General features: G+C 45.1%; 2 protein-coding genes across 12 annotated transcripts in view; both read left to right on the top strand.

Annotated features, from left to right (window-relative positions):
* Positions 1–27946, top strand: part of LOC137431270 (uncharacterized) — a 917646-nt gene that overhangs the window by 125923 nt on the left and 763777 nt on the right. The window lies entirely within an intron of this gene.
* Positions 1–27946, top strand: part of LOC144888143 (uncharacterized) — a 1118715-nt gene that overhangs the window by 770925 nt on the left and 319844 nt on the right. For 6 of the 10 annotated variants that reach the window (XM_078781770.1, XM_078781768.1, XM_078781769.1 and 3 more), the window contains exons 8-9: positions 10766–10816; positions 25603–25745. The exons of the other annotated variants lie outside the window; for them this stretch is intronic. In XM_078781770.1, coding sequence (XP_078637896.1) covers positions 10766–10816; positions 25603–25745 — 194 coding nt within the window. The remainder of the gene's footprint in view (positions 1–10765; positions 10817–25602; positions 25746–27946) is intronic. 10 annotated transcript variants of the gene reach the window in all.

Genomic DNA, 27946 nt, shown 5'->3' with positions numbered 1-27946 from the left:
GGAAATGCGAATGGTTCGACGGATGTGCGGAGTATCGTTGAGAGAGAGGAAGACAAATGATGAATTGCGAAAGATGATGGGAATAGAGCCTGTGATTGATGCTGTGAAGAGGAACAGGTTGAGATTGTTTGGTCATGTGTTGAGGAAGGATGAAAGTGACTGGTTGGGAAGAGTGATGGAAATGAATGTAGAAGGAAGTAGAAGACGGGGAAGACCGAGAAAAACTTGGCTAAAGATGGTGGAAGAAGAAATGCGGGCAAGGGGGTTAACAAGGAGAGATGCAGAAAATAGGGCAAAATGGAGAAGATTGTCATGGGGACCGCAAGGCTAACCCCCGCTCTAGCAGGGAAAATGGCCTTTAAAATGCATGTTGTTGTATGTGTCACGCTACCAGATTCTTGTACCAGATGCTCAAATTATGGATTTATGTTATACCTGCAGCATTAAAGTACCAACCCTGTACCTCCATAAAATAGCAGGGTTGGTCAAATTGGGCAATTATAAATGCATGAAAACAAAAATTTTAATATTCATGTGTTACCCAAAATGTTAAGTTTTTCAACTTTTCATGCCAGGAAATCTAGAAAATTTCGCAAAAAATACCAACCAGTAATTTACAATCAGAATCAATTTCTAGGGTTCTAAAGGTTTTTTTCAAGCATGATGTTGGTCAAGTAAAGTAAATAAAAGTACCATCAGAGTTATTGGCTGAGTGCCAATTGTTTTTGGCACTTTGCCAATATTCTGTATTTTTCACTTTTTCCTAGCAAATAAGTTGTGACCAGCACTGATTTTAATTGGAATTAATGGGAAACAAACACGCTCATGTTTCTTCTACTACTGCTGTATTTATTATGTGCAGCACAATCTGCATTGAATCTCAAGCATAATCTGCATTGCAACTGTGCACAAATACTGTAAATCCTCGCCCCCCCCCCCCCCCATCTGTACGCTAGCCCAAGCTGTCATGCCAAAATATCAAGGCAAAATGACGAGTAGGCCCACATGTATAGAATTTTCACACACATGTTTGGTGAAGCACCATTTACAAGAAGTATGTACACAAGGCTTGACTTATCCGTGAAGGACAATAAATGCATGTGCATCATACTACTTACACTTGAAAACCCCACGGGATATTAAGTTGGCCGCCAGAAGTGTGATTCAAAGGTCACGTCATTGTCTTGTGAGCCTAATTCACAAAGTACATACAAGTACAGCATTGTTCAGTAAACGATATTCTTTGTCGAGTATATGAATAAAATATCATGCACACTGGATGCACAGCACTGAGCAGCATGCACAGGTCCTATCAATTGCACAAACTATAATGACTGTCTCAATCATTTTCAGTCATGAGTCAACAAAATGAATCAGATTGTCATATAAGTAGTGGACAGGTCACAACACCCTGTTGCTTCTGCGATGGCCGGCCGGCTTTCAGTGAGAGCAGGTTGGCCTGGCACGCTTGCCACCAACAGCAGCAGAGTCACCAGATGGCCAATAAAGGTATATTTCCGGCAGTTTATTGCTGATAAACGATCAATCCGGAAGCGAAAACGGTGAAACACACGGTGCCGCCTTTCAACGGCGTTTATACGCAGTCGATGTTTGGCGCATCTGGTACAAGAATCTGGTAGCGTGACATATATATATATATATATATATAATATATATATATATTATATATATATATATATATATATATATATATATATATATATATATATATATATATATATATATATGTATATATATATATGTATATATGTATATATATATATATATATATATATATATATATATATATATATATATATATATATATACATATATATATATATATATATACATACATACATACATACATACATGTATATATATATATATATATATATATATATATATATATATATATATATATATATATATATATATATATATATATATATACATACATATATACATATATATATATATATATATATATATATATATATAAAGCTTATATATATATTGTTACGGATTTCTACGTCGGCCTTTTTCCTTAAGAAGGGGGGATTAATCCCCTTGTGTATGACTGACCGACGTGAGTCCTGAAGTTGCCCAAGCTCCCTCCGGAGAGGCAGGTGAGCAACCTCGTTCGCGACCGCGGACAAGATGTTTATTGCCGAGCGGATGAGCAGCCGCGGCACGAACCATTAGGAAGTAACTGACGCGATTCTTAAACGTTGGCCAAATCGTGCCACAGGTATCCAATGGGGAAATCACTAAAATGAAACGGATGTAAAGGAAAGAAAGGCAAGGTAGGAAGAACAAATATAATTTATTACTACTATTTACACAATTAAAGGAACCAAGGAGAAGGAAAGAAACGAAAATAAAGACAGAAGGATGGAAGGATCAGAAGACACAGTGCAACACTAGCTTATACAGACTTACTTAAACCCCAGGACACACAGAAGACGGACGACAATCAGACTGACACAGGGAATGAATGGCACGGATGGCTGGAAGGGAGGAAGGTTCAGTTGGAGTAGGAGAATGGTCGGGCCGGGAGTGAGCAGTCGCCGCCCCCTCGCAGGCGTGTTCGCACGGCGGCGTCGCTTTGTAGCCGCAGCCGAAAACCGCTTGCGACGCTCAAAGCTGCTGTGGTCAAAACTGCCGTTGGTTCAGCTCCGGTTTGTTCAAAGCTGCGGTAAACTCCTTTTGATGAACTTCTCCCTTCTCTCTTACTCTCAGCAACAACCACCGGTGGACTCTCTCTGACGCATCTCTCGTGGGGGCTTCGCGTGACGGGTTATAAAGGCCACACCCTCGAATCTCTGCGGACCTCCCCGATCGTTCTTTCTCCGCCCTCTCAAGCCAAACCCCTCGTGCTTGATTGGTCGGCAAGGGCTGGCTCACTCCTCCTTCCGATGACGAGGGCGGAGACACGCCTTTCTTCTCCGAACCGACCGCGTGTTCAATGGAGGGCGAATGCAGTTGGCAATTGCGGACAAATGGGGAATTGAAAGGGGATCTATCTTATTTGAATTCGGTGCAATGCAGAGTCAATTAATGGGAAACACAGCTTTAAACTAATACACATAATAAAGAAATAACTATTTAGAAGGGTATATGATTTGCTACGTGCATGTATATGGACTAACTAAGAGGGACGACCTTTGACCTTTACACACAAAACGGAGATATTTACAAGAATTAATTACACTTAGAGGGTGATATTTACAACAATTCTCAAATCCACAACACTGCACCCTCATCGTCCAAGGCACGTCCCGGGCCTATAAAACTTACTTAGTGTGACACGTAGGTGTAATTCCCTCTACAATTAACCTGACCCTGAGTGCGACAGTTTTAAAACACAAATAAGTATGTCCCGCTGTTGCATTGCACCCTACCTAACAGATTCACGCCCACAGGATAACCGCATTGCGGAATTGTCTTCAAACTAAACATGAACGGTGGGGAGCATTATTTACAAGTGTCGCTATTTGTATTTACACTGCAACCCATGACCTGTGATTTGTTCTTTGTGGGGGGGGGGGGGGGGGGGGGGGGAGGAGACAGCCTGCGCTGCATCGACGCACCAGCACCAATAAAGAGCACCATAAAGCACCAAAAAAACACACCAGTCAGTGCACAGTCACCACAGTTCATAATAAACAACAAAACAAACCCTGCTGGTGGTCTTGCTCTTCGGCTCCTCTGCTGGCCATTTTTCTTCCTGATGTTGTCAACTTCATCTTCTTGCTGGTGGCCTATTTAGACATAATTTAAAAATGCACAAAACGTGTCACTTTTTATTTATGGCCCACAGGGGCCGACTAGGTGTGGTTCACCTGTGTGGCATAGGTGCCACGTCTCACGGGGTCCGCAAGCAAGATCTTGGGCCATCGTGGCCGGTTCCAGCAGAGGGGCCATGCCCCAACCCGTGGGGTCCATGCTGTGGTGCTCAGCCACAGACATGTGGTCCATAAGTGGTGCGTGGATGCAGGCAGCTGTGGTTGTGGGGGTTCGGGCACACAATGGCGGACTCCCGCACAGCTCCCCTCGGTGCCCAGAGAGCACAATCCATGGGTCGGGGAAGGAAGACAGAGAGGGCAGGTTAGCGAGGGGTAAGGGCGCAAGGGTACACATCAATAAAGGCAATGCAAGGTGAGGTGCGCCTGGAGACCGAGCGGAGAAAAAACTCGTCCGTATCGTACGTCACCCCACCCGTCACCTATTCTACCCTTGCCCTTACCCATATTTACAAAAAAAACCTACACATTTACTAATCCGTCACTACGTCTCGTCCTCCCTCTATTTCCCCTAATACCAAATTCGTCACAACAATCCCTCTAACCAAATTTGCCATCACCAATTCATCATCAATCCTCATAAGGATGGAGAGATGGTACATCAACAAAGCACAATGTCACACCCACGTCATGATGCGTCTCACAATCCAAACATTTGTACAAAAAAATAACAACAACAAACCATGGCATGGTGTGGAGCACCGTCACCTCAGGTGAGTGGATGTAGATGGTGCGAGGAGATTTCAATCCTAACTAGTTCCTAAATGATATTAACACACTTTACACTACCCCGGGGTCTCTCCCTGCCAATCCATTTGGCCAACTTACTCCTAGGTGGTTTTAAGAACCAAATTCCCATTGACCAAACTGTGGTTACCCCATCAATTTGGGGGTCTCACTCCCCCGATTCAACTCCCTGTGCCTTTGCACAATTTCAGGACTGGGTCGTATGGCTCTCCCAGCAGGTCTACCACCTGCACACCTCCACCACTGCAGTTGCCTCCGAGCTTACCTGCTCCTTACCCTAACCTATCGACCTGGGGAAGGCCCTCTGGCGCTCTCCCCACTCGGTGCCCTCTGGCACTGGGCTACCCGGGTCCGTCCTCCGGATCCTCGGGCCCCATCCACAACTCTACCGGCTCCCAGAGCCCACCTGCGGCCTCACCTGGCCGACATCCTAACAGTGGCGGAGTGCCCATTTAACTACACACACTAACAGGCCACACGCCCAGCCATTTCCAAGTCACTGATGCACCCATCCAAACACCATTCTTCCACCACGCACCGCAGATGCCAATATCCAACCACAATTTACCTACTCCCTCTACCTAACTCTTAAACTACCCTCCCCGGGTATTCGTGATGGGGTCCATCCTCCCCATACACACCTTCGCACCATCCACTCCACTCCACAGTTTCCACCATACTCACTCCACACCATCCATTCCATACTCCATATATTCACACAACCATTCTCCATACACCTGTATTTGCACACCTGTGCCATCACTCCTGCTGCTTCCTGCACCATCCTTCCTCCAGGACCATTCACTCAACACAACACGCAATCACCATTACTCAGTCATACACTGCTCCATACACCTGTTCACTTGCACACCTGGTGCTTCCTGCACCCTCCTTCCTCCCAGGCTTCTTCAATCATTCAATACAATGCACAACCACAATTGTTCCTCATGCACTGCTCCATACACTTTCACACTCAATACAACTCACAATCACAATTATTCCTCATACGCTGCTTCATACACTTTCGATTCTCAAACACACGGCATCATCTGATCTACCTGGTTTCCCTCTGACTTGGTGCTCCCCATTTTTCCTTTAAACTAAGCACATCCCACATCATTATCATCCATTCTAACCTCTCTATGTCCCCGACTACCTGTCCAATGTTGCTACTTAAATCTACAGTTACCTATGGTCATCTCTAGGTTCCTATACATTATCCTAACCCTCCCGGGCTAGTTTCACTGCCAAACCCCATAAAACTATTGCTCATGTGCCCCGTATGTGAGGGACAGTGGATTTGCCATCCCACCACATCGGGCATCTTTCACTATAAATTTTGCTCATCAAATTCCAACCAATCAAAAATTTGCCAATCACTGCCAATCCTTCAACCAATCATTTGCCAATCATCAAATTTTGCTTTTCAAATTCACTACTGCTATCACCCTCACACGTCTACTCACTTGAGCCTCTCGGTGCGTCAATTCATTCTCAAAGCCCGGCTTAGCAAAGTCGAGCAATGAATGCGGGTGGTTCGTTGCCGGCGGTTGGGTCCGTCCGGCATTCGGTGCAGGGAAGGAGGTTTACTCGGGCCGAGATACCACGCACCATCTCGGCACGGAGCCGTCAGATGGCCCGATCTCGGCCGGCCGGAGCGCTGCAGCCACAAGGGGTCGCCGTGTCGACCCTTCCTCGGTGTCCTCGAACCGGGCCGCCCGCTCCGCTTAGCGGAGCACGGACGTGACCGTGCAGAGCGAGGCCCGGCGGGTATCCCGCACGGCGGTTCTTTTGAAACCGCCGTGGTTACGATCCCCGCTGGTTCCCGCTGCACACAAAGCCCGGCACGAACCGAGGGCTCGCTTCGGCTAAAAGTCGATTTCACCGCTATCCCGTTTAGCGTCGATGCTTCACTTGCATTCTCACACCCCGCGTTCCGTTCCTTGCTCACACATCCAGCTGTCTCCATACTCTCCGTCATTGCACCTTCTCTTACACACCCCCAGGTACACTCATAGACTTCGTCACACACCTGACCACCGCACACCTTGACACACACTCGTCGTTCGTACACCTCACCAACACACCTCTTCGCGCCCACTCCTCGGTCACATCCTCTGACAACCACGGGTGTGCACTCACCTGCACACCCAATCACGTGCTTCACTACCAACTCAAGTGTGCATTCCCACACGCGCTCGACCATTCCAGGTGTGCATCCTTCCATTCCAGGTATGCATCCTCTCTCACCTGCTACAACCAACTCGTGCTCCGTGTCACTCTCACTACTCTCACCACCACACTCGGTCGCGCATTCACCCTTACTCTCGACAGCGTACTCTGTACTCATGCACCCGTCCGTTACACACCTTTCCCGCGCATTTTCTTGCGCACACTCTCCCGTTACTCCCTCCGTAACACTCACCACAGGTGTGCACTCTGTCGTTACATCCCCTGTAACACTCCCCATCACGCGCTTCCATGTGCCCCCCCGCACCTGCGCCACGACCAACTCACTCTCAACAGCACACTCACTCCTCGGCGCGCACTTTTTCCTCACACACCCCATAGTCGGACATCCTCGCACACCCCCTCCTTCACACTCTGTACCTGTCGCACACCTTACCAGCGGCCTCTCACGAACACCCGGGTCTACACCAACACCCAAGACGACTGAATCTCCCCTCACACCATATACATTTCCGAGTATATCGCCACTCACCTCGGCACCTCGTCGTCGCTCCTCCTCCGCCACCTGCAAACTCTTTATTTGGTTGGTAAGCACATAATCACGATTTGAGCACAGACCTTGTACATATTCCATCACTTCCTCCTTTATCTCCCTCTTAGTTTCCCTCCGTCTCTTCTTAATTTCACTTACCCCCTCTTCCACATCCTCTAATTTTTGCTTCACCTCTTTCATTTCCCGGTGCGCCCCCTCAATTTCGTCTTCTAAGGTCACCTTGATCGTTTCTATATGCGTCCTCACCTCCCGTTCTTTCGTCTCCATTGCCTCTGTCACCTCGTCCAACCTCTTTGTCAACCCCTCATGTACCATCTGACATTCCCTCTTTGTCGCTATGAGTTCTTTCTTTATCTCCTTCTGCGTCGCCTTTAACCCCCCGATTATCGCAGTGTTCTTTTCCACTTGCTCCACTAATTCCTTTTGTCCCACCGTCAGCTGTTCTACTCCCCTCGTCAGATCCTCTATGCCCCCCTGTAACCTAGCCGTACTATTTCTCACCTCTTTCTCCATACGCTCCTCACCTCGCTTTACCTCCTCGCGTACCCCCGAGACCTCCTCGCCCACACCTCGTCTGATATCCTCCCCCATTTCTCCCATCTCTTTGGTAGATGCTGCCCTCATCTGTTCCAAAGCATTTCTCTGGGCATCCAATTTGGTTTCTAACCCAATTTTCACCGCCTCTATCTGATCTCCCATTTGTTTAATTTCCCGGGCGGATTGCTCCCCTATTTCCCTTAATTTGCCTTCCATGGTGTTTTCTAACCCCCCTAACCCATTCTTCACCCCTTCCATCTGGTTCTCCTGGGCAGCCATTCTATTTTCCAACCCCGTTAACCCCTCCTTCATTTCCCAAATTTGATTACCCATGTCTTCTAGTTGGCCCCCCAATTTACCTTCGAGCCCCCCAATTTGGCTTCCCATATAATTTCTCAATTCCCCGATTTGGTTTTCTAATCCCCCAAATTTATTGTCTAAACCCTCAAATTTATTGTCTAAACCCTCCAATTCGCTGTCTAACTTCCAAATTTGGGCGCGAGTACACCTTGCTTCGTCCCTCATTGCTCCCATTTGGCCTCCCAATTGCTCACTATCAGCCCTCAATCCCACAAGTTGGTTTCGCAATTTCTCCCCCTGCAGGTTCAGGGACGCCTGCATTCGTGCCATAAATTGCTCCATGAGGGCCTGCATTTGGACTATCCCCATTGGTGCAGTGGGCATGGCCGCCGCAACCATGTGCGAGCCGCCATTTTGTGCGCCTCCAACCTCGTGCGCGGCGTCGCCATTTTGTGCGCCTGAAACCTCTGCAACCACATCCTCACTGCTCTCCTCCTCCATCATTACTCCCACCTCCTCCCTGGGGTCCTGGGTTGATTCTAACCCCTCCTCTAATTCACCCACCAGCATCCGATCGCCTTGACTATCCATGGCACGATTTTAAATTTAGGATGTTAAATAAAATAAAATTTTGGGCCACTCGTAATTTGAGTGCGCTAATCGCACTTCAGGTCCGAATCTCGCTCCTGACATCAATTGTTACGGATCTCTACATCGGCCTTTTTCCCCTTAAGAAGGGGGGATTAATCCCCTTGTGTATGACTGACCGACGTGAGTCCTGAAGTTGCCCAAGCTCCCTCCGGAGAGGCAGGTGAGCAACCTCGTTCGCGACCGCGGACAAGATGTTAATTGCCGAGCGGATTAGCAGCCGCGGCACAAACCATAAGCAAGTAACTGACCCGATTCTTAAACGTTGGCCAAATCGTGCTACAGGTACTCAATTGGAGACAGGACAAAAGCGATTGGGGGAAAGAAGAATGGAAAGGAAAACGAAACGAAAACGAAACGGATGTAAAGGAAAGAAAGGCAAGGTAGGAAGAACAAATATATTTATTACTACTATTTACACAAAGGAACCAAGGAGAAGGAAAGAAACGAAAATAAAGACAGAAGGATGGAAGGATCAGAAGGCACAGTGCAACACTAGCTTATACAGACTTACTTAAACCCCAGGACAACACCGAAGATGGACGACAATCAGACTTACACAGGGAATGAAGGCAGGGATGAATGGCACGGATGGCTGGAAGGGGAGGAAGGTTCAGTTGGAGCAGGAGAATGGTCAGGCCGGGAGTGAGCAGCCGCCGCCCCTCCGCAGGCATGTTCGCACGGCGGCGTCTTTGTAGCCGCGGCCGAAAACCGCTTGCGACGCTCAAAGCTGCTGTGGTCAAAACTGCCGTTGGTTCAGCTCCGGTTTGTTCAAAGCTGCGGTAAACTCCTTTTGATGAACTTCTCCCTTCTCTCTTACTCTCAGCAACAACCACCGGTGGACTCTCTCTGACGCATCTCTCGTGGGGGCGTCGCGTGACGGGTTATATAGGCCACACCCTCGAACCTTCGCGAACCTCCCCGATCGTTCTTCCTCCGCCCTCTCAAGCCAAACCCCTCTTGCCAAACCTTGCCAAGCATTGAATATCATGATGACAAGAAGTAAGATGAGGCCACAAAGGAGATAACAGTGTGAGAATGCTTTAGGTGGAATAGCAAATAATTGTTGAAGTTGTACAGTCTCTACCGACTCCTCTCTGGCCTTGCCCCCCCAGCTCTCTCTGGGCTCTGTCCCACAAATATTCCTACAGGTCGCACAAGATCTGCCTGCAACCCTCTTATGGTTAAACTGCCAAAATCAAGACTCTCTGCTCAGCTTCACTCCTTCATTCCTCTTTTCTCCTGCCTCTGGAACAAACTCCCTCACTCTCTTCAATCCCACTCCACCCTCCAGGTCTTTAAAACAGCTGTTCACCACCATCTCTTATCTTCCCCCATCCAAAACCTTGATCTTTTCTATCCACGCTAATTTCACCCCAATTCCACTTTTTTGAAATACCAACTTCTGTCCTGGAAGTCCTTGGTGTCCTTGTGTTTTATACTTCTCCCCCCCCCCCCCTTCCCACGCCTCCTCCCCCAAAGCCCTCTCCCTCCCACACATCTCCCTGCTCTTAAATGTTGTGTGCTCTCAAGTGTTTGTGTGCTTCCCCTTCTCTTGTCTTCCGCTCCCTCTTTTTATATATTTTGTTTGTCTGGTTGATTTGTTTGTGAAGTAAATGTTAGCTCTTTCATGAGCCTCGATTCAGTATACAAAAAAACAAACAAACTCCAACCCTGTTGAAAATTACAGATGATTAGCTGGATGTACTGTGGTTTTTATTGCCTGTTATGTATGTAGCGAAGGCTAGATGTACTGAGATGTTGTATTATCATGATGTATTTGTTTGTCTGTTCTTCTTCGAAGCCAAACTTGTTCTCGATAAATTGTATTAAAAAAGTCCATCTCAGTTGGAATAAAGAAAGCGTGAGCATCTTAATTATAATTCCACATTCAAAATGGGAAGCTTGCAATGTGTTGTGATGTCACAAAAGGGTGCTATAAATTCTGTTGCTCTCTTAACCAATTTGTTTTTCATCGTTTCAGCTTTCCGTGCACAATTAAAGGAAACGTCAAAGCAGAATGAGCCAATAGTTGGTGAGTAACGTGCTCATTGGAGCGCGATCATACAATATCAACAACAACACAACATGCATTTTAAAGGCCATTTTCCCTGCTAGAGCGGGGGTTAGCCTTGCGGTCCCCATGACAATCTTCTCCATTTTGCCCTATTTTCTGCATCTCTCCTTGTTAACCCCCTTGCCCGCATTTCTTCTTCCACCATCTTTAGCCAAGTCTTTTTCGGTCTTCCCCGTCCTCTGCTTCCTTCTACATTCATTTCCATCACTCTTCTCAACCAGTCACTTTCATCCTTCCTCAACACATGACCAAACCATCTCAACCTGTTCCTCTTCACAGCATCAATCACAGGCTCTATTCCCATCATCTTTCGCAATTCATCATTTGTCTTCCTCTCTCTCAACGATACTCCACACATCCACCGAACCATTCGCATTTCCACCCTTTCCAACCTTCGTTGCTGCTCTACGTTCATTACCCATGTCTCGCTCCCATAAATCATAACACTTCTCACACATGCAGCACACACCTTTCCCTTCAGCTTCAACGACACCCCCCTCATCATCAGCACGCCACTCAGTTCCCGAAACTTCTTCCATGCACATCTCACTCTAGCAACCGTTGCCGAGTCTGATCCACCTTCTCCATTCAGCATGTCTCCGAGGTAGCAAAATGTTTTCACACCTTCCAGCTTCACGCCGTCTCCAAGATCCAACTCAACATTTCCTCCATCTGCAGCTCCCTCTGTGCACACCTTACATTTGAATGTAGCTGCCACACTGGTTAATGACCCTCTCAGACCACTACATTTTTGATGAACCCACTCAGCGCACATTGTACATTGAATGGAGTTCACTCCGACACCATTCCTACACACAGCACAGGGCCACTTCCCAGTTCTTTCCACCTCACCACATGCTTTACCACTTGCCATCACCTTCGTCTTTCCGATATTCACCTTCAGACCTTTTGTCTCCATACGAATGTATGTGTTCCACGTGTTCATGTACTGTTCCACGTGTTCCACGTGTTCATCTTTTCCTTCAGTCCATCCATACTTTCCGCAATCAACACCAGATCATCTGCATACAACAACTCCCATGGTAAACCCTCCTTTACGTTCTGAGCCAGCACCTCTATCACAGCTACAAATAGTAGTGGACTTAGTACCGACCCCTGATGCACTCCCACCTTCACTTCAAACTCACCACTGTTCCCGTCCTTCGTCCTTACAGCTGTGCGCGCTCTTTTGTACATTGCCATCACTACTCTGATCAACCATTCCTCCACTCCTAACTTCCTCAATGCCCATGTCAATACTTTGCGTGGTACCCTATCGAATGCTTTCTCCAGATCAACAAACCCAAGAAACAACTTCTTCCTCTTCTCCATGTACTTCTCCTGCAACTGCCTCACAATGAAAAGCGTGTCTGTCGTTCCTCTTCCTGGCATGAATCCAAACTGCATTTCGTCGATCTTCACTTTCTTCCTTATCCTCCTGTCCAACACCCTTTCCAATACCTTCATTCCATGCTCCAATAACTTCATCGCTCGGTACGAGCCACACTCCAGAGGGTCACCTTTCCCCTTGTATAGAGGGATGAGGGTACTCAGTTCCCAATCCACTGGAATGCGGCCTTCTTTCACCACCAGATTACAGATCTCTGTCATTCTCTTCACACCCCAACTTCCTGCTGCCTTCAACATATCTCCCACAACTCCCGTCGGCCCTCCCGCTTTTCTACCCTTCATTGCTTTTATCGCTTCCTCAACTTCCTTCTCAGTTATCTTCTCTGCCGGTCCTAAAACAGGGTTACTCTCTATGTTGCCATCCCATTCATTCTCTGTATTCAACAGCATTTCCATATATCTTTTCCATCTTCCTTTAATTCCATCTGGGTCGACAACGATTTGTCCCACTTCATCCTTCAAGCAACTCACCCCCATCACATCACACCTCTCTTTCGCTATCTGCTTTGCAATCCTGAATACTGCTTTCTGACCCTCTTCTGAATCCAAGCGTTCTCCAAACATTTTCCTGCATGCCTCCTGCGCCTTTGCTACCTCTTTCTTTGCAGCCTTCCTGGCTGCCTTATAACTTTCATGCTCTGCTGTTTCTGCTCCCATACCCTTCGCCTTCTGCCACTCCTTGAACTTCTTCCTCTTCTCGTCAATCCTCTTTCCAACTTCATCATCTCACCACCATGTTTCCGAGTGCCTCGGTGGTCCTTTTGTCCATCCACATACCTCACCAACGGCTCCCAACAGACAAGCTTTCATTGACATCCAACCACTTTCAAGCTCAACCACATCATCCTCGACCCTACTCAGCCTCTCGTTTAATGCCTCCCTTACTGTCACCTCTTTCAACCTCCACACCTTCATTCTCGGTTGGTACTTCACCCGCCGAGCTCTCCTCGCACCTTTTTCACCCTTACGTCGCAGACAACCAAGTGGTGCTGTGAAACAGCCTCCTCCCCCGGGATCACCTTTGTGTCCCGGAGGTGCCCCCTATCTCGCCTACGTACCATCAGGTAGTCAACGGTTGTCGTCGACCCACCCGACGTGTATGTAACAAGCTTATTATCCTCTTTCTGGAACTGAGTATTACAAATCAACAAATCAGCTCCATCAGCAAACTCCAAAATCCTTTCACCTTCTCCATTTCTCACACCATATCCGTAACCCCCATGAACTCAGTCAAAACCATCCATACTCCTTCCCACATGTCCATTTAGGTCTCCTCCTACCACAACAACTTCCTCATCTTTCACGTTTTCCATCAGCTTCTCTATCGCACACCAGAACTTGTCCTTTTCTTCATCGCTTCGACCAACCTGCGGAGCATATCCCGAGATGACGTTCACCAAGAGCTTTCCAATCATCATTTTCACCATCATCAACCTATCACTCACTCTAGTCACACTCACCACACTGTCTACAAACTCCTCAGAAAACAGGACACCAACACCATTCACGCCCTCCGGGCACCCTTGCCACACAAACTTGTATTTCTGTCCCTGCCTACCCTTCACCATTCTCACACCACTTCCCTTCCATCTCGTCTCTTGCACACAACATATGTCCACTCTTCTTCTGACCAATACTTCCACCACTTCTCCTGATCTCCCTGTCATTGTCCCTACATTCCATGTCCCAAACCTCAGAAACCGATCTCCACTTCGGGCTGTACCCTGCCCATATATGTAGTTGTAATTGACATGGTTCCCTTTTTGAGGCAATGTTTTTATGGCCGGATGCCCTTCCTGACGCCAACCCTCTTAGTCGTCTCTTACGACACGCAGGGATACGGTGTACCTATTCTTATCCAGGGTACACACCGGGATCATACAATATCAAAGCAAAATAATGTTCATTCATTTATTTTAGTCCATTATTCAAAAAAGAAAGATGTTTGTTTACCAGCCTTCACTTGTTGGTCTTTCTTAAATCTTCATTACAGTACATATGTTTTCGGAAAGCTGTATGATTTTGCTAATTTTTTATATCCCAAAATTGAAGCTGAATGGGGATGAGAAATCTGAGAAGTTGAATGGGGATGATGAGAAAGATGAGAAATTAGAGCAAAGAGGAACAGGTAAACAAAAATGGAAAATTAGGCAAATAATGAACTGACACACAGGATACAAAGTTAGGAGATATGGGCAGGACAATTGAGTGGACAAAGGTCATTTGAGTTTCAGAAGAAGCTGACAAACAAGATAAGTGTGGGACAAAATAAAGTACAAGTTCATTTGGAAAGAAGAGTGAGTAAGGATAATGATATTGTCACATGGACGCCGACCTTCAGACAGGACGCAACCAAACCCAGTGACCACCTCCACATGTCGGAGACTAGATTCCAGAGATGGCTGAACTAAAACCTTTTCTCACAGGCTGCTTTGAGTGCTGGTGCAGACCTGTGAACCAGTTTTGCGATTTCTGTGCCTTTTATCCAGAAAAGTTGCAATATTTTCACCAGGGAACCCAAATGGACCAGAATGGTTCACTCGACAAAATTACAACAAGAAGCCATTCCTTAAAAAATACACAAGTAATTTATTACATAAGGACACCATTGTGGACCACAATAAATCACCTGATCTCACGCTGGATGTCAAAGAAACACATTCGCTCACACAACTGGGCAGGGGTAGGATTTGCAGTGTCAGGTGGGCTGAAACCACAGCATGCCACGTGCCAAACGAATGAGGACTATTACAGGCGGAGGTATAGCCTGTACGAGAGGAATCAGTGGCTCAAAGAGATGGTGGTTGGTGAATGCATGCTTGGTGGATCAAACTACACCAGAGAGAAGCCAACCCTGGAGCGACACAACCACATCCATCTTCTTTTCCCATTCTCAGTCCCTCGCCACACACTCTCTCCGGTTCTGCCACGTGGAGGCAAGTTTTTAATCTTCTCCACCCAAAGCCATCGACCAATCTCTGCCACGAGGCAATTAACAAGTTTCTGCCTCAAAGCCTTTCACCAAGCTTCTCCTTGTGCATTCCATAAATCTCAGCCTCCAATGTGCTGACAGACACCTGCGATGTGGAACGTAACTCCTTTTGTTGATGGGGGATTGAGTGGGGAGTGGGAAACAAGACATCACACTGCTCTGCCTGGTCTTAACGAGGAGAACTTGAGATGAGATGACTTGACCTAACTATCCCTTCAAGCACAACCTCATGTGTCCTTCGTGTGGAACCTTTTACATTGATTGACTCCTGACCTTAAACACACACTCAATGCAGGGTAAAATGTTCTTAAACTAGGCGTGAATATACCTGGCGTCAAGGGGCTTAATCTAACCATGACCCCTTCCCACACAAATGCAACAATATTGTGAGTAGGATTAGTGGATCGCCTCTGATAGTAATGGCTCACCGTCTTGAAGATGTACATAAAAGGAAGAATATCACTGGAAAGACTCAGGAAGGAGAATACACAGACATAAGAAGAGTGAACTCATGAATTGTGGTGAACATTGAACTTGAATTTGGGGATGTTTACAAATTATTCGGTGTGAGATAAAGACTTGTGATTTTTGTATGGCTTGTGAGGAGCAAAGAACTAAAAAAAAAACTCAATTATATCCCATTTTAAATTCAGGCTGTAACACAACAAAATGTGAAAAACGTCAAGAGGTGTGATTACTTTCCGAAGACACTGTACAGTGTACTCTGTAAGAATCTGAGTGGCCAATAAATTACTTCAATAAATCCAAGGAACTGCCCTACGCATGAGGTCAGCATTGAAATGTGATTGGCCCAGGAAATATTATGACAGATTGTTTGGGAAATTATTCAAGGACTACACTTTGTCAAAGGAAAATAGAAACAGTAATTTTTTTTTTTATGTAGAAGGCTCCAGGCACAGACTATGTCATCCTCATCGAGGCCTGACCATATAAAAGAGCTGCATTGACAGAAAAGTAAAGAAGGAGAGAATAGTCTCAGACTTTTTGAGAAAGCAGAGAATCTGCTTTTTGAAAAGGGGAAGATCATAAGTGTTTGGAAAGACATGTGAAGGTAAAGAGTTCCAGAGTTTGGCAGTGGAGGGGAAGAAACAAACATCATAACGGCCCACCCTTGAGTTGCCAATGGCCACACAATGATCATGAGATGTAGTGGCTTGTCAAGTAATCCGTGGTCTCGCTAATGGCGGAGGTATGCAGGCAGCAAGTTATTGGGAGCAAAAACCAAAGTAATATCTGTAGAAAAGAGAAAGAGAGCCAACTTTGCGACGTAATTTGAGCGGGTCAAGTTTTGAGGTCAGATTGGGAGAGTTGATAAGTCGAAGTACTTTTAATTCAATTCTGTCCAGGAAAGTATGTGGACCTAGAACCTCCCATATGTGAGAGTAGTACTCTTTTCAAGGACGAATCGATCCTTTATATAGTTGATGCAACTGTTGAGAGGAGAAGAATCTTCGACATCTGAACAGGACTCCCAGTTTCTTCAAGGCAGATTTAGCTATTTGTGTAATGTGTGGATTCCAGGATAGATTTGAAGTTCGGGTAATACCTAGTAGGTTTATTGTATCACATGGTGTAATTGTGGAACTTTCAAAGGAGATTGGAGAGATGAGAGGAGTTTTGGAGAGATGAGAGGAGTTTTGGAGAGAGATATGGGAAGAAATTGAGTTTTAGAAGCATTGAATTTAACCTGGTTACATTTGCCCCACTGGGAAATCTTGTCCAAATCCGAATTTAAAGAGGTGGTTGTAATAAAACGAGATGCAGATCGATTGAGGGAAGATAGGGCAGATGGGAAAAACGTGGAGGAATGCAACGTTGAGTCATCAGTATATGAGTGCATTTGGTTATTTGTAGAAGAAAGAAGGTCATTGATAAAAAGAAGGAAGAGTGTTGGAGACAGAACAGAACCCTGAGGACCACCACTGTTGATAGGGAAGGAGGGAGACAATTACAGAGATAGAGCGGTCAGAGAGAAAGCTCGACATGAGAGAGTAGAGTGAAGGAGGAAAGCCGAAAGAGGGAAGCTTGGATATCAGACCCCGATGCCAAACTCTGTCAAAGGCTTATGAGATATCAAGGCCTACAACAAAGGATTCCCCAAAATCTCTCAGAGAAGAGGCCCAGACATTCGTAATGTAAGAAAGGATATCACCGGTAGATCTTGCCTTGCGAAAGCCATATTGATGGTCAGATAGAAGACTGTGGGATTCAAGATGCTTGAGGAAATGGTTATTGAGAAGACATTCAAAGACTTTGGAAGTAGGACGAGCAGTAGGACGTAGTTGGAAGGGTTTGAACGATCACCCTTTAAAATAGGCTGCACTAAGGCATGTTTCCAGGAAAGAGGAAAAGTTTGGGTTTTTAAACAAAAACGAAACAAACGAGCAAGCACGGGTACAAGTTCAGAAGCACACTCCTTCAAGACACAAGGAGGAATGCCATCTTGTCCGTATGCCTTGCTTGTGTCCAGAGAGAGGAGTACTTTTTTGACTGCATGGAAAGAGATTATAGGGAGGGGCATAGGATTGGTAAGGGGTGAATCAGAGGGAGATGGAATGTTGGAGTCATCCAGAGTGGAATTAGAGGAGAAAAGAGAACCAAAAAGAGTTGCTTTGTCAGTCGGAGAAACAGCTATAGTACCATAAGAATGGAACAGTGAAGGTAAGGTAGAGCGACAGAAGTTGTTGGAGATACTTTTGGCTAATGACCAGAAAGATCTATTAGTGGAAGAAGATGAGAGGTTGTCACATTTCTTTTGGATAAAGGAATGCTTCGCCTCACGAATAACATGTTTGCAATGGTTTCTGGCAGATATGAAGGCTGAATGTGAGTCGGAGGAAGAAGAGTTTTTCCATGTCCGATATGCCGCATCTCGTGCACGAATGGCTGCAGAGCAGGAATTATTGAACCAAGAGATGGTAGGAGAGGTAAACCTGAAAGAGAAGGGAGTATAAGCCTCCATTCCTGCAACAATAACCTCAGCTATACGTTCAGCAGAGATAGAGGCATCGGCCGAGGGGAGGCAGTAGTCTTTCCAGGGAAAGTCAGAAAAGAAGTTTCATAAACCAGTGCAGTCAGCGCTATTGAAATGCCAACACTGGCGTTTAGTCGGAGCAGTTGCCGAAGGAGTGGTGGTAAGTAAAGTGATGTTTACACGATTGTGGTCAGAAGAACCAATTGAAGGTGAGATTGTGTAGTTGTAACACAACGGATTAGAGGTAAAGAACAAATCCAAAGTATTGGACGAGTGGTCATGACGATCTGGAATATGGGTAGGGTGGGTGATGATTTGTTCCAAATCATTGAGAATGGAAAATATAAGAGCTTCAACTCCCCCCAACATCCGTGTGGGATGATTTCAACCACTACCTGTGGTGTACATTGAAGTCTCCTAAATAGAGGAATTCTGCTTGAGGGTGTTCGGATGTCATGGTCTCATGGCAGGAATTCAGATAGTCAAAGAAAGCTGTGAAGTTTGTCGAGTTAGGAGAGCAGTAAGTGAAACAGAAAAACAGTGATGGTCGGGAGACAAATCTCAAGCCAGATGACATCAAAGTTTGGAGATTTGAGGTCCACAAGGCGTACAGCAGGCGTGTTGATGTTGGAGTAGACACACACTCCTCCTTTGAAGCGGAATCGTGAGTGAAGGTTGTAGTTTGAAATGTTAAAGGAGTTAAGAAGAATGTTGTGTGACAATTGGGTCTCTGAGAGAAGCAATATATGAGGAGAGTAACTTGTAAGATGATATTCAACAGAGGAAAGATTTGAAGAAAGACCACGAATGTTGGTGAAATGAATTGAAAAAGAGTCATGGTCATTCAACAGGCAAGGGTCTTGGGAGGGACCGATACTATTACTGCCTGAGCCCCCCCCCCCCCCTCTCGTTGGTAGCAGAGACAGGCAGGTCACCGGAGATTCTTCGCACCCCATAATGCCGGGAACTAGGGGCCATTAACTTTTTAGACTTTTTCATATTTAGTTGGACAATGTGAGGAAATAAGAGGAAAGAGAAGTAAAGAGAGAATGTAAAAAGGTGAGGAGTGAAAATGAGTAAGAAAAGTGTTTGAAGAAAAGTATATGATGTTTGTTTGCAAGAGAGAGAGAGAGAGATTAAAGCTCGCCCGGTAGCTGTAGTTTGAGTGAGACAGAAAGAAAATTCAGCTATCCTGACATGGAGAGTGTAACATGGTTCCGGGCACCACTTTAACACTCTTAAGTCCGAACGGTTGTACCACTCTGAACGGTTGCTGCCTTCAACCTACTACCTAAGAAACTGGTCCAACCGGATGAGTGTTTTTTTGTGGACACTATCTCCTTCCTGGATGGCCGTTGGCTCCCAGAGTGAGCTCATCCACCCTTTGACAGGTATTGTTTTTAGTCCTGCGGGGTGTCACAGTCACCCTCCCCACTGGCGAGCCAGTGAGGTTAGCCAGTTTAGTCATCGACTGCCCGACCATGCGGTAGGTAGCACTGGGTTACCTGTTACCAGTGGCAGTCAAGAGACTGACCTGACTTGTTAATTTGACTGACCTGAAATTTGACTTGAAATTTGAATTTGACTGACCTGACTAAATTGGAGGGAATAGTATTCGATGCATTGAATACAAATGTACAAACAGTACAAAAACAGTACAAACAAATGGATGCATCACAGCACAAAAAGAGGAATTACGGTAGAAGGGTGATAACAGTGTCTTAGTGGGTGTCGTCAAGCTCATAAGTTGAAATGGGAAATACACTGAGGTGGCAATCTGCAATAGACATATTATCCTTTGGGGAAGAGCACAAGAAAACAGATTCAGGAAGACATTGCCTGCCATGGGCAATAAAAGAGGGACGTGAAAGAATGGAAATATGCTTGGAGTTTAAACTTGAGGAGAAGAACATTACAAGGAAAGTGTTTCTGGCAGAACGCATGCAATGTGTTTCTGGCAGGTGAGGGGGTGTGAGCAGCAAGAAAAGAATACCTTTTGTAATAAACTGAAAAGCCGACAACCTGTCTGCCAAGAACATACAGCAGACCCTGAGACTTAGTTTCCTGACCTGAGATTCCAATGACAAGATTCCAGGGCATCAATGGGGAGGAAGATGGGAAGCAGCAGCACCAGTTCAGTGTGAGATGCCATGTTCCATGACACTCAGGATGAAGTTTTTGTACATCATTATAAGCTGAGGAAAGACTGGTCCTGAGGAAATTCTAAGGTGGCAACCGGCTTTGGACGACCGGTTGAGATATGATCTTCCAAAGACAGTTTATTGGAGAATCTTCCGAGGACAGCTAATTGATCCAGGAACTCCAGTAACTTTACCTCTCCTGGGCTGAGCACAGAAATGCATTGGGGAATTTTTTTGCTCATCCTTATGATGGGTCAAAGTGAGAACACGGATTTTTTTTGCACTAAAGACATGCTCCAGGTAGATGATCATTGGTTATGATATTCAAATTGGCATAGAGGGATGCTGCCGCAACCTGCTTGGATAAAGAGTGCAGCCATACCCGACATATAGTTTACTCATGTGAAAACTGATTTGATGTATTTCCAGTGTTACAAAGACATGTCATTGTTATTTAGTAGACGAGCAGATAACTTGCACACGAAAAACGTAATTATATTGGACGGGATTGACTGAATAATTCATGGCGATGTTATTTTTTCCCTCCGTCGGTGTATGAACCAGCAAATCTGAGCCTATACACCGCCCGTGTGCACATCTTACAGATATGAATGCAAACAACTTGAAAGTACGTGAATATTGATATTTGTACACATGCATTGTCCTGACAAATCTTCTCCTCCTCCTCCTCCTCTTCCCTTTGTATCAAGGAGCTATTGAATGAGGTATAATTTGGTAGAATACGTGGTGTGGTTGTGACATTTATGTCATTCAGACACAATCACGCATGGAAATTGCATTTCCAGTATTTAGGTACAGCAGGTAACCCAGTTCGAAAGATATACAGTGTCTTTAGAAAATATTCACACCCTTGACTTTTTCACATTTTCTTGTGCAACAGACTGAATTAACAATGGGTTAAATTGAGATTTTCTTTTGGCACTGACCTACACTTAATTTTCATATTGTAGCTCCATATTGTCATATTGTCAAATATTGTCAAAGTGGAGTTTGTTTTGTGGAAATTGATCCATATTGTCAAAGTGGAGTTTTTTTTTTCCAGAAATTTTTACAAATTAATTGAAAAGGAAAACCTGAAATGCCTTGAGTTGCCAAGTATTCAACCCCTTTGCTATGACACTCCAAATTGAGCTCAGGTGCATCCAATTTTCTTTGATCATCCTTGAGATGTCTCAACAACTTGATTGGAGTCCACCTGTGGCCAATTAAATTCATTAGACATGATTTAGGAAAAAACACACCTTTCTATATAAGATCTCACAGTTGATACTGCATGTCAGAGCAGATACTCAACGATGAAGTCCAAGGAGTGATCCGTAGAACTACGACATAGAATTGTGAGGTATAGATCTGGGGAAAGGTATAAAAAAAATTTCTGGAGGGTTGAAACTTCCCAAGAGCACAGTGAGCTCCATCATTAGGAAATGGAAAGAACATGGAACTACTGAGGAAGGATATTAGGAGGGGGAAGTGCAGGGGAAACGTCGCCATGGAGGGTGAGGGCCAGGTATGAGCAACTTAGCAAGGAAGCGGAAGTTTTGGAGAAGGGGTGTAAGAAGTACAGATAGGTATTTAGAGCAATTGCAGACGTGTTGTGTGGAAGGACGTCAGGCAAGGGTGCATCATTGAGGGATAAAAACTAGGTTTGATGGGCGGAGGAAGTAGCGAAGGCAGTTGATAAAAAGGAGGTTTGGAAGAGGATAGAGACAATTAAGGATGGGGGGAGGCAGTGGATGCAGGGTTGCTGCACCTGCACAGGCAGAAGAATCTAGCAGCAAAAGGAGAGCTGTGGACAAGGTGGGGAAGGACATGGAAGATGAGGTGTACAACCAGTTGCAAGAGGATGATGGGAGGAAGATAATCTACAAATTGGCTCGTGACAGGGATGAGGACAGCAAGGACATGAAGGGGGCGGGGGGCAGTGATTAAGGATGGAGGCTGGAGGCCAGTGACAGAGAGGGGTGCAGTATTGAAGATATGGGAAGGATATTTCAAAGAGCTGTTGAACCGAGAAGGAAGCAATAATGAGCTTGAGCTTCTGAGTTATGTGGAGGGGAAAGTAGAGGTGGTGGAGACCGCAGAAGAGGAATTGCGGACAGGATTGAAGAGCATATGAAAGGGGAGGGCTCCAGATGAGGTGCACACAGAGATGATAATTGCAGTCGGAGAGGTCAAAGTCAGCTGGATGACAAGGTTTTTGAATGTGTGTATGAGAGATGGGTCAATTCTGCAGGAGTGGAGGACAGGGTTAATTGTGCCGATATGGAAGGGGAAGAGAGGATGTTCAAGATCTGTGGAAGTAGAGGGGCACATTACACTCCTTCGTCATGTCATCAAGGTGCTGGAGAGGATTCTGGACAAGAGGACATGGTAGAGTGTGGAGGAGATCAGGGAAGAGCAGCAGTGGTTTAGAAATGAAAGGTGAACGACAGATGTGATGTTCGTGTTGAGACAGCTGGTGGAAAAGAGTTTGGAGGTGCAAGTTAAAATGTCATTGGGATTTCAAGCCGATGCCACTGTCCCAAGAGAGATGGTGATGGCGACACTAAGATGGATAGGAGTGCCCGAAGCAGAAGTTATGTCGGTGGAAGGGATGTATAAGAGAGCGAATGTAAGAGTTTTGGTTGGTTCTGGCATGGATGTCAGAAGAGTTCAAAGTGAACATCGGTTTGAGGCAGGGAAGAGCTCTCAGCCCACTCCTGTTTATCATGGTGATGGAGTTGCGAAGTTGAAAGGTAAGCATCGTAAACATGAACCTAGATATTCTGGGGAGGATATTTTATGCGGGAGATCTGGCTCTTGTGATTGAGAGTGGCTGGGAGATGCAGGAAGTACTGGTGGAGTGGAAGAATGCATTTGAGAAACATGGGCTGAAAATGAGTATGGAGAAGACAGAGGTAATGTGGGTTGGGCAGCAGAGAAAATAAATGAATATCAGTTTGGTGGGGAAGTTGATCAGAAAAGGAAATAGGTTTGAGTATCTGGGTGGAATGGTGAACGGGGATTGTAAGTCAGAGGCAGAGGTATGGAGTGGGATTCAAGTGGGTGCGAATGTATGGAGGAGTGTGAAGGATGTAATGGCAGACAGAAAGCTTTCATGGATATTCAAAGGAAAGGTTCAGATGTCCTGTGTACCACCAGCCTACCTTTACGGTCTGGAGACCGTGGCAGGCGTGGCACTGACAGAGACAACAACAGAGGCTGCCGGTTTGTGAGAATAACTGGGGCAGAAGGATTGCAGGAGTGAAGAGGGTGAATAGAAGAAGAATGAATGAACTGAAGGAGGGTGTTGATGTGCAGATGAGCTTGATGGGGAGATTTGTGAAATGCTGGCTGCAATGGTCTGGACATTTGGTGCAGCACACCTGGAGGTTGAAAAAAGCCACATGAAAGACTCTTTGGAGCATGACGCAAAAGATTATTTAGTCTGATAAGACGAAAATTGAACTTTGGTCTGAATTCAAGGTGCTTTGTCTGGCGGAAATCTAGCGCAGCTCATCACCCACCTAACACCATCCCAAAGAGAAGCATTGTGGTGGCAGAACAATGCCATGGGGATGCTTTTCATCGGCAGGGATTTGGAGACTTGTGAGGATATAGGGAACAATGAATGGATCCAAATACAGGAAAATTATTGAGGAGAACCTGCTCCAGAGTGCAAAAGACCTGAGACTGCAACGAATATTTATGTTCCGGGGTCATGCAACCAAAGCAACACTAGAATGCCTTCAGAAAAAGAACGTGAAAGTCCTTGAGTGGCCCAGCCAAAGCCCAGACGTAAATCGCATTGAGAATCTGTCGAATGACCTGAAGACCTGAAGGTTTTTTTTTTTTTGTGTGTGTACAAGATCGAGGCTTGCGTAAGAGCTAACATTCATCTAAAAAAAAAAAACGGACACATAAAACATATAATAAAGGGAGCGGGATACAAGATGGGGAGAGAGATGGAAGCGCCCAAGTACAACATTTGAGAGCAGGGACATCGGGAGATCTGTGGGAGGGAAAGGGCTTGGGGGGTGGGGGGAGGAGGCATGGGAAGGGGGTTGGAAGGGGTAGGAGAGGTATAAAACACATGGACACTATCAGGACTTCCAGGAAAGAATTCAGAATTTAAAGAAGTGGATCTGGGGTGAATTAACAGGGGTAGAAAAGATCAAGGTTTTGGATGGGGGAAGATGAGAGATGATGGTGAACAGCTGTTTTAAAGACCTGGAGGGAGGAGTGGGATTGAAGAGAGTGAGGGAGTTTGTCCCAGAGGTGGAAGAAATGAGGAATGAAAGAGTGAAAGTGAGCAGAGAGTCTTGATTTTGGCAGTTTCACCCGAAGAGGGTTGCTGGCTGATCTTGTGTGACCTGTCGGAATATTTGGGGGACAGCACAGACAGAGCTGGGGGACCGAGGCTGGAGAGGAGTCGGGAGAAGACAGAAAGACCACCAATCTACCTGCGGTGAGTGAGTGAAAGGTCCTCAGAGTTGGCTTCATCGCGGGAGATAGCAATGATTCTGAAAGCTTTGGTTTCAACACCATGAAGCCAAGCTCTGTGTGAGGCAGGAGCACCAGCCCAGAGGGGAGAGCAGTATTTCATTGAGCTGTGGATGAAAGCCTTGTATGTGGTGAGGAGCTCAGGCGTGCCTATGAAGGACTTCGCACGACGGAGGATGCCCAGTCGGCGACTGGCTTTGGAGGCCAGCTTTAAGCCATTTTAAATCCATTTTTAATGTCGAATGTCATCATTTTTAATGTTTAAATTATAATGTTTAAAGTTTAATCCATGTTGAATTCAGGCTGTAACACAACAAAATGTGCAAAAAGTCAAGGGGTGTGAATACTTTCTGAAGGCACTGTAGATGTGGATATGATATGATGTTTTATGTGATTATACAGCAATCCATGTGTACACTCAGTTGAAGTTGAACGACATTCATAATCACATTCTGTGCCGACTTGTAGGAGAGGTAAACAGCCAGTTGCATGTAAAATAGTCTTGTGATGCTTATTAAATTGTTGATTTCCGAAAACAAGAACACATTCGGGAACAGCGTGCATGCCGTGGGTGCCCAGACATGTCAGAAAGGGGAGAGCGTGAAACAGGATGATTCATTGTATTTGTGCATATTTTAAAAACATAAATTAGCAAAGTCAAATTGACATTAAACGTTACTGCCCATGTTTCTCTCATTCTCAGGGATGCATTACATCACCTTGCACTTTTCCAAGAAAAATCCCTCTGAAGCTCCGTACTACTCGTGTAGAATATGTGGTGTCAAGCTTGTGCAGTCAATTATCATTGGGCACATTACAGGAAACCAGCACAGGGAAATTGCTGTGGTGAGTGTTTTTTGTGACATTTCTTCAAAGAGACGTGTCATTCACTGTTACCACACGGTGTCTGTTTATCCACGTGATTATTTAAATACTTGATCTTACAATGATGAAATGTACAAGTTTGCATCCTATACAAACACAGCAATGATGAAATCTTGTGCACTGTGTAATGCAAATGATGTCATCAATGAAGTCGTATCCCAAAATGTCAAGAATGCAAAGTGAGACAAAATTATGTGCACTATTGTACAGCCAGCCCTTCATGGTAAATAATCTGAAGTCATTGAGTGCGTGCGTGCGTGTCTGTGTGTTCTCTTTATGCCTCTGCTGAGGAAGTCGCCAGAGGCATTATGTTTTTGGGTTTTCCATCTGTCCGTCCGTGATAGGTTTTTGTTGCTGCGATAACCTGAAAATGGCCGAATGGATTTAAATCAAACTTGGATCAAGTATGTACTATGATGCAAACATGAACTGATAGATTGGTTTGAACCAGCGCTTAACGTGCGTTTGTTGAAACTTTTTAAAATTTCGAATATTTCTCACTCAAATTTCAACATCATCGTAAGCAAATTGCTTGAACTTTCTTTATCGGTGCATTGCATGGCATAATCGTGAGCTTTTTTTTCATCAAATATTATTTTTAATCCCAGTGTTACGATGTGAACGGATGGTGACCAGCCAAACATGGTACCAACTTTACTTCTAATAACTTCCTGCATATTCCTAATATCCTCTTATTCTTTGCATGAGTGCAAAGTGGAGTTCGTGTGTCGTCAGGAGATTTAGATTTTTTTTTGGGGATTTTTTTTTTGTGTACAACATTGAGGCTCGTGTAAGAGCTAGCACATTAAACGCACATTAGCACATTAAACGCACATTAGCACATAAAACACAAAAAACATAAACGGTCACATAAAACAATAAAGGGAGGGGCAGACAATATGGGGAGAGAGAAGGAAGTACACAAGCACAACAGCAGAGATCAGGGACATCAGGAGATCTGTGGAAGGGAGAGGGCTTGGGGAGGGAAGGGTTACACGGTAAAAAAACAAATTGACACCACTAGGAATTTCAGGAATGAAGCCAGAGATTGAAAGGTGGATTTGGGGTGTATAAACGGGGGAAGAAAAGATCAAGGTTTTGGATGGGGGAAGATAACAGATGATGGTGAACTGCTGTTTTAAAGACCTGGAGGGAGGAGTCGGATTGAAGAGAGTGTGGGAGTTTGTTCCAGAGGCGGGAAAAAGAAGAATAAATGAGTGAAGGTGAGCAGAGAGTCTTGATTTTGGCAGTTTCACCAGGAGAGGGTTGCTGGCAGTTCTTGTGCGTCCTGCAGGAATATTTTGGGGACACAGCACAGACACAGATTTTTTCAAAATGCCAAAAAAACAGATTGTATCAAGATAGGTGCTTTTTTTTAACATGCTCTTGGCAACGAAACAAATATCGTTTTCAGTCAAAATCTACCTGAGAACGAAATCCTTCAACAAGAATGAGAGTTCAGGGTTAGATGCGTAAGGGCGACATCTACAGATGAAGTTCGTAATCCACAGATGATCTCAAAACAGCAATAACTGACAAAATCTGTTCAACCACTGTAGCCGAAAGTGTAAGAGTAATAAACCATTTTTCCCATCGAATCCAAGTGTGCACGTGGCGTAAAGGCCAACATCCGGAGCATGTGCTGTAACCTCAATCAAATTGATGACATTAAAGATATCCATTTGAAACTTTGCATGGTGATCATGCTTCATGTGTAGCAAAGAACGTGTCATTTTAAATAAAAAAAGGTTCATTAAATTGTTTGCGTGCTGTTTTTTGTGGTCACTATACATGTGCGTGTGTGTGTATCGATATATATATATATATATCCATATATATCTATATATATCTATATATATTGTTGTGGATTTGAGAATTGTTGTGTTTTTTAAATTATGGTTGTAAGTGTAATGAAGATCGTTGTAAAAATATCACCCTCCTTCCTCCATTTGGTGTATAAAGGTCAAAGGTCGTGCCCGTAGTTATTCCATATACAATCACGTAGCAAATCATAGATTTCCTCCTTGTTCAGTAGTTATCTCCTTATTCTGTGTATTAGTTTAAGGCTTTGCCTTCCATTAATTGACACTCCATTGCACCGAATTCAAATAAGGTAGATTCCCTTTACAATCCCCTTTTGTCAGACATTGCCAACTGCATTC

The sequence above is a fragment of the Myxine glutinosa genome, chromosome 7 (assembly GCF_964187855.1).
Source record: "Myxine glutinosa chromosome 7, kmMyxGlut1.1, whole genome shotgun sequence".
Classification (NCBI taxonomy): Eukaryota; Metazoa; Chordata; class Myxini; order Myxiniformes; family Myxinidae; genus Myxine; species Myxine glutinosa.
The sequence above is the reverse complement of the archived record's forward strand: the minus strand, read 5'-3'. Positions and strand labels throughout refer to the sequence as shown.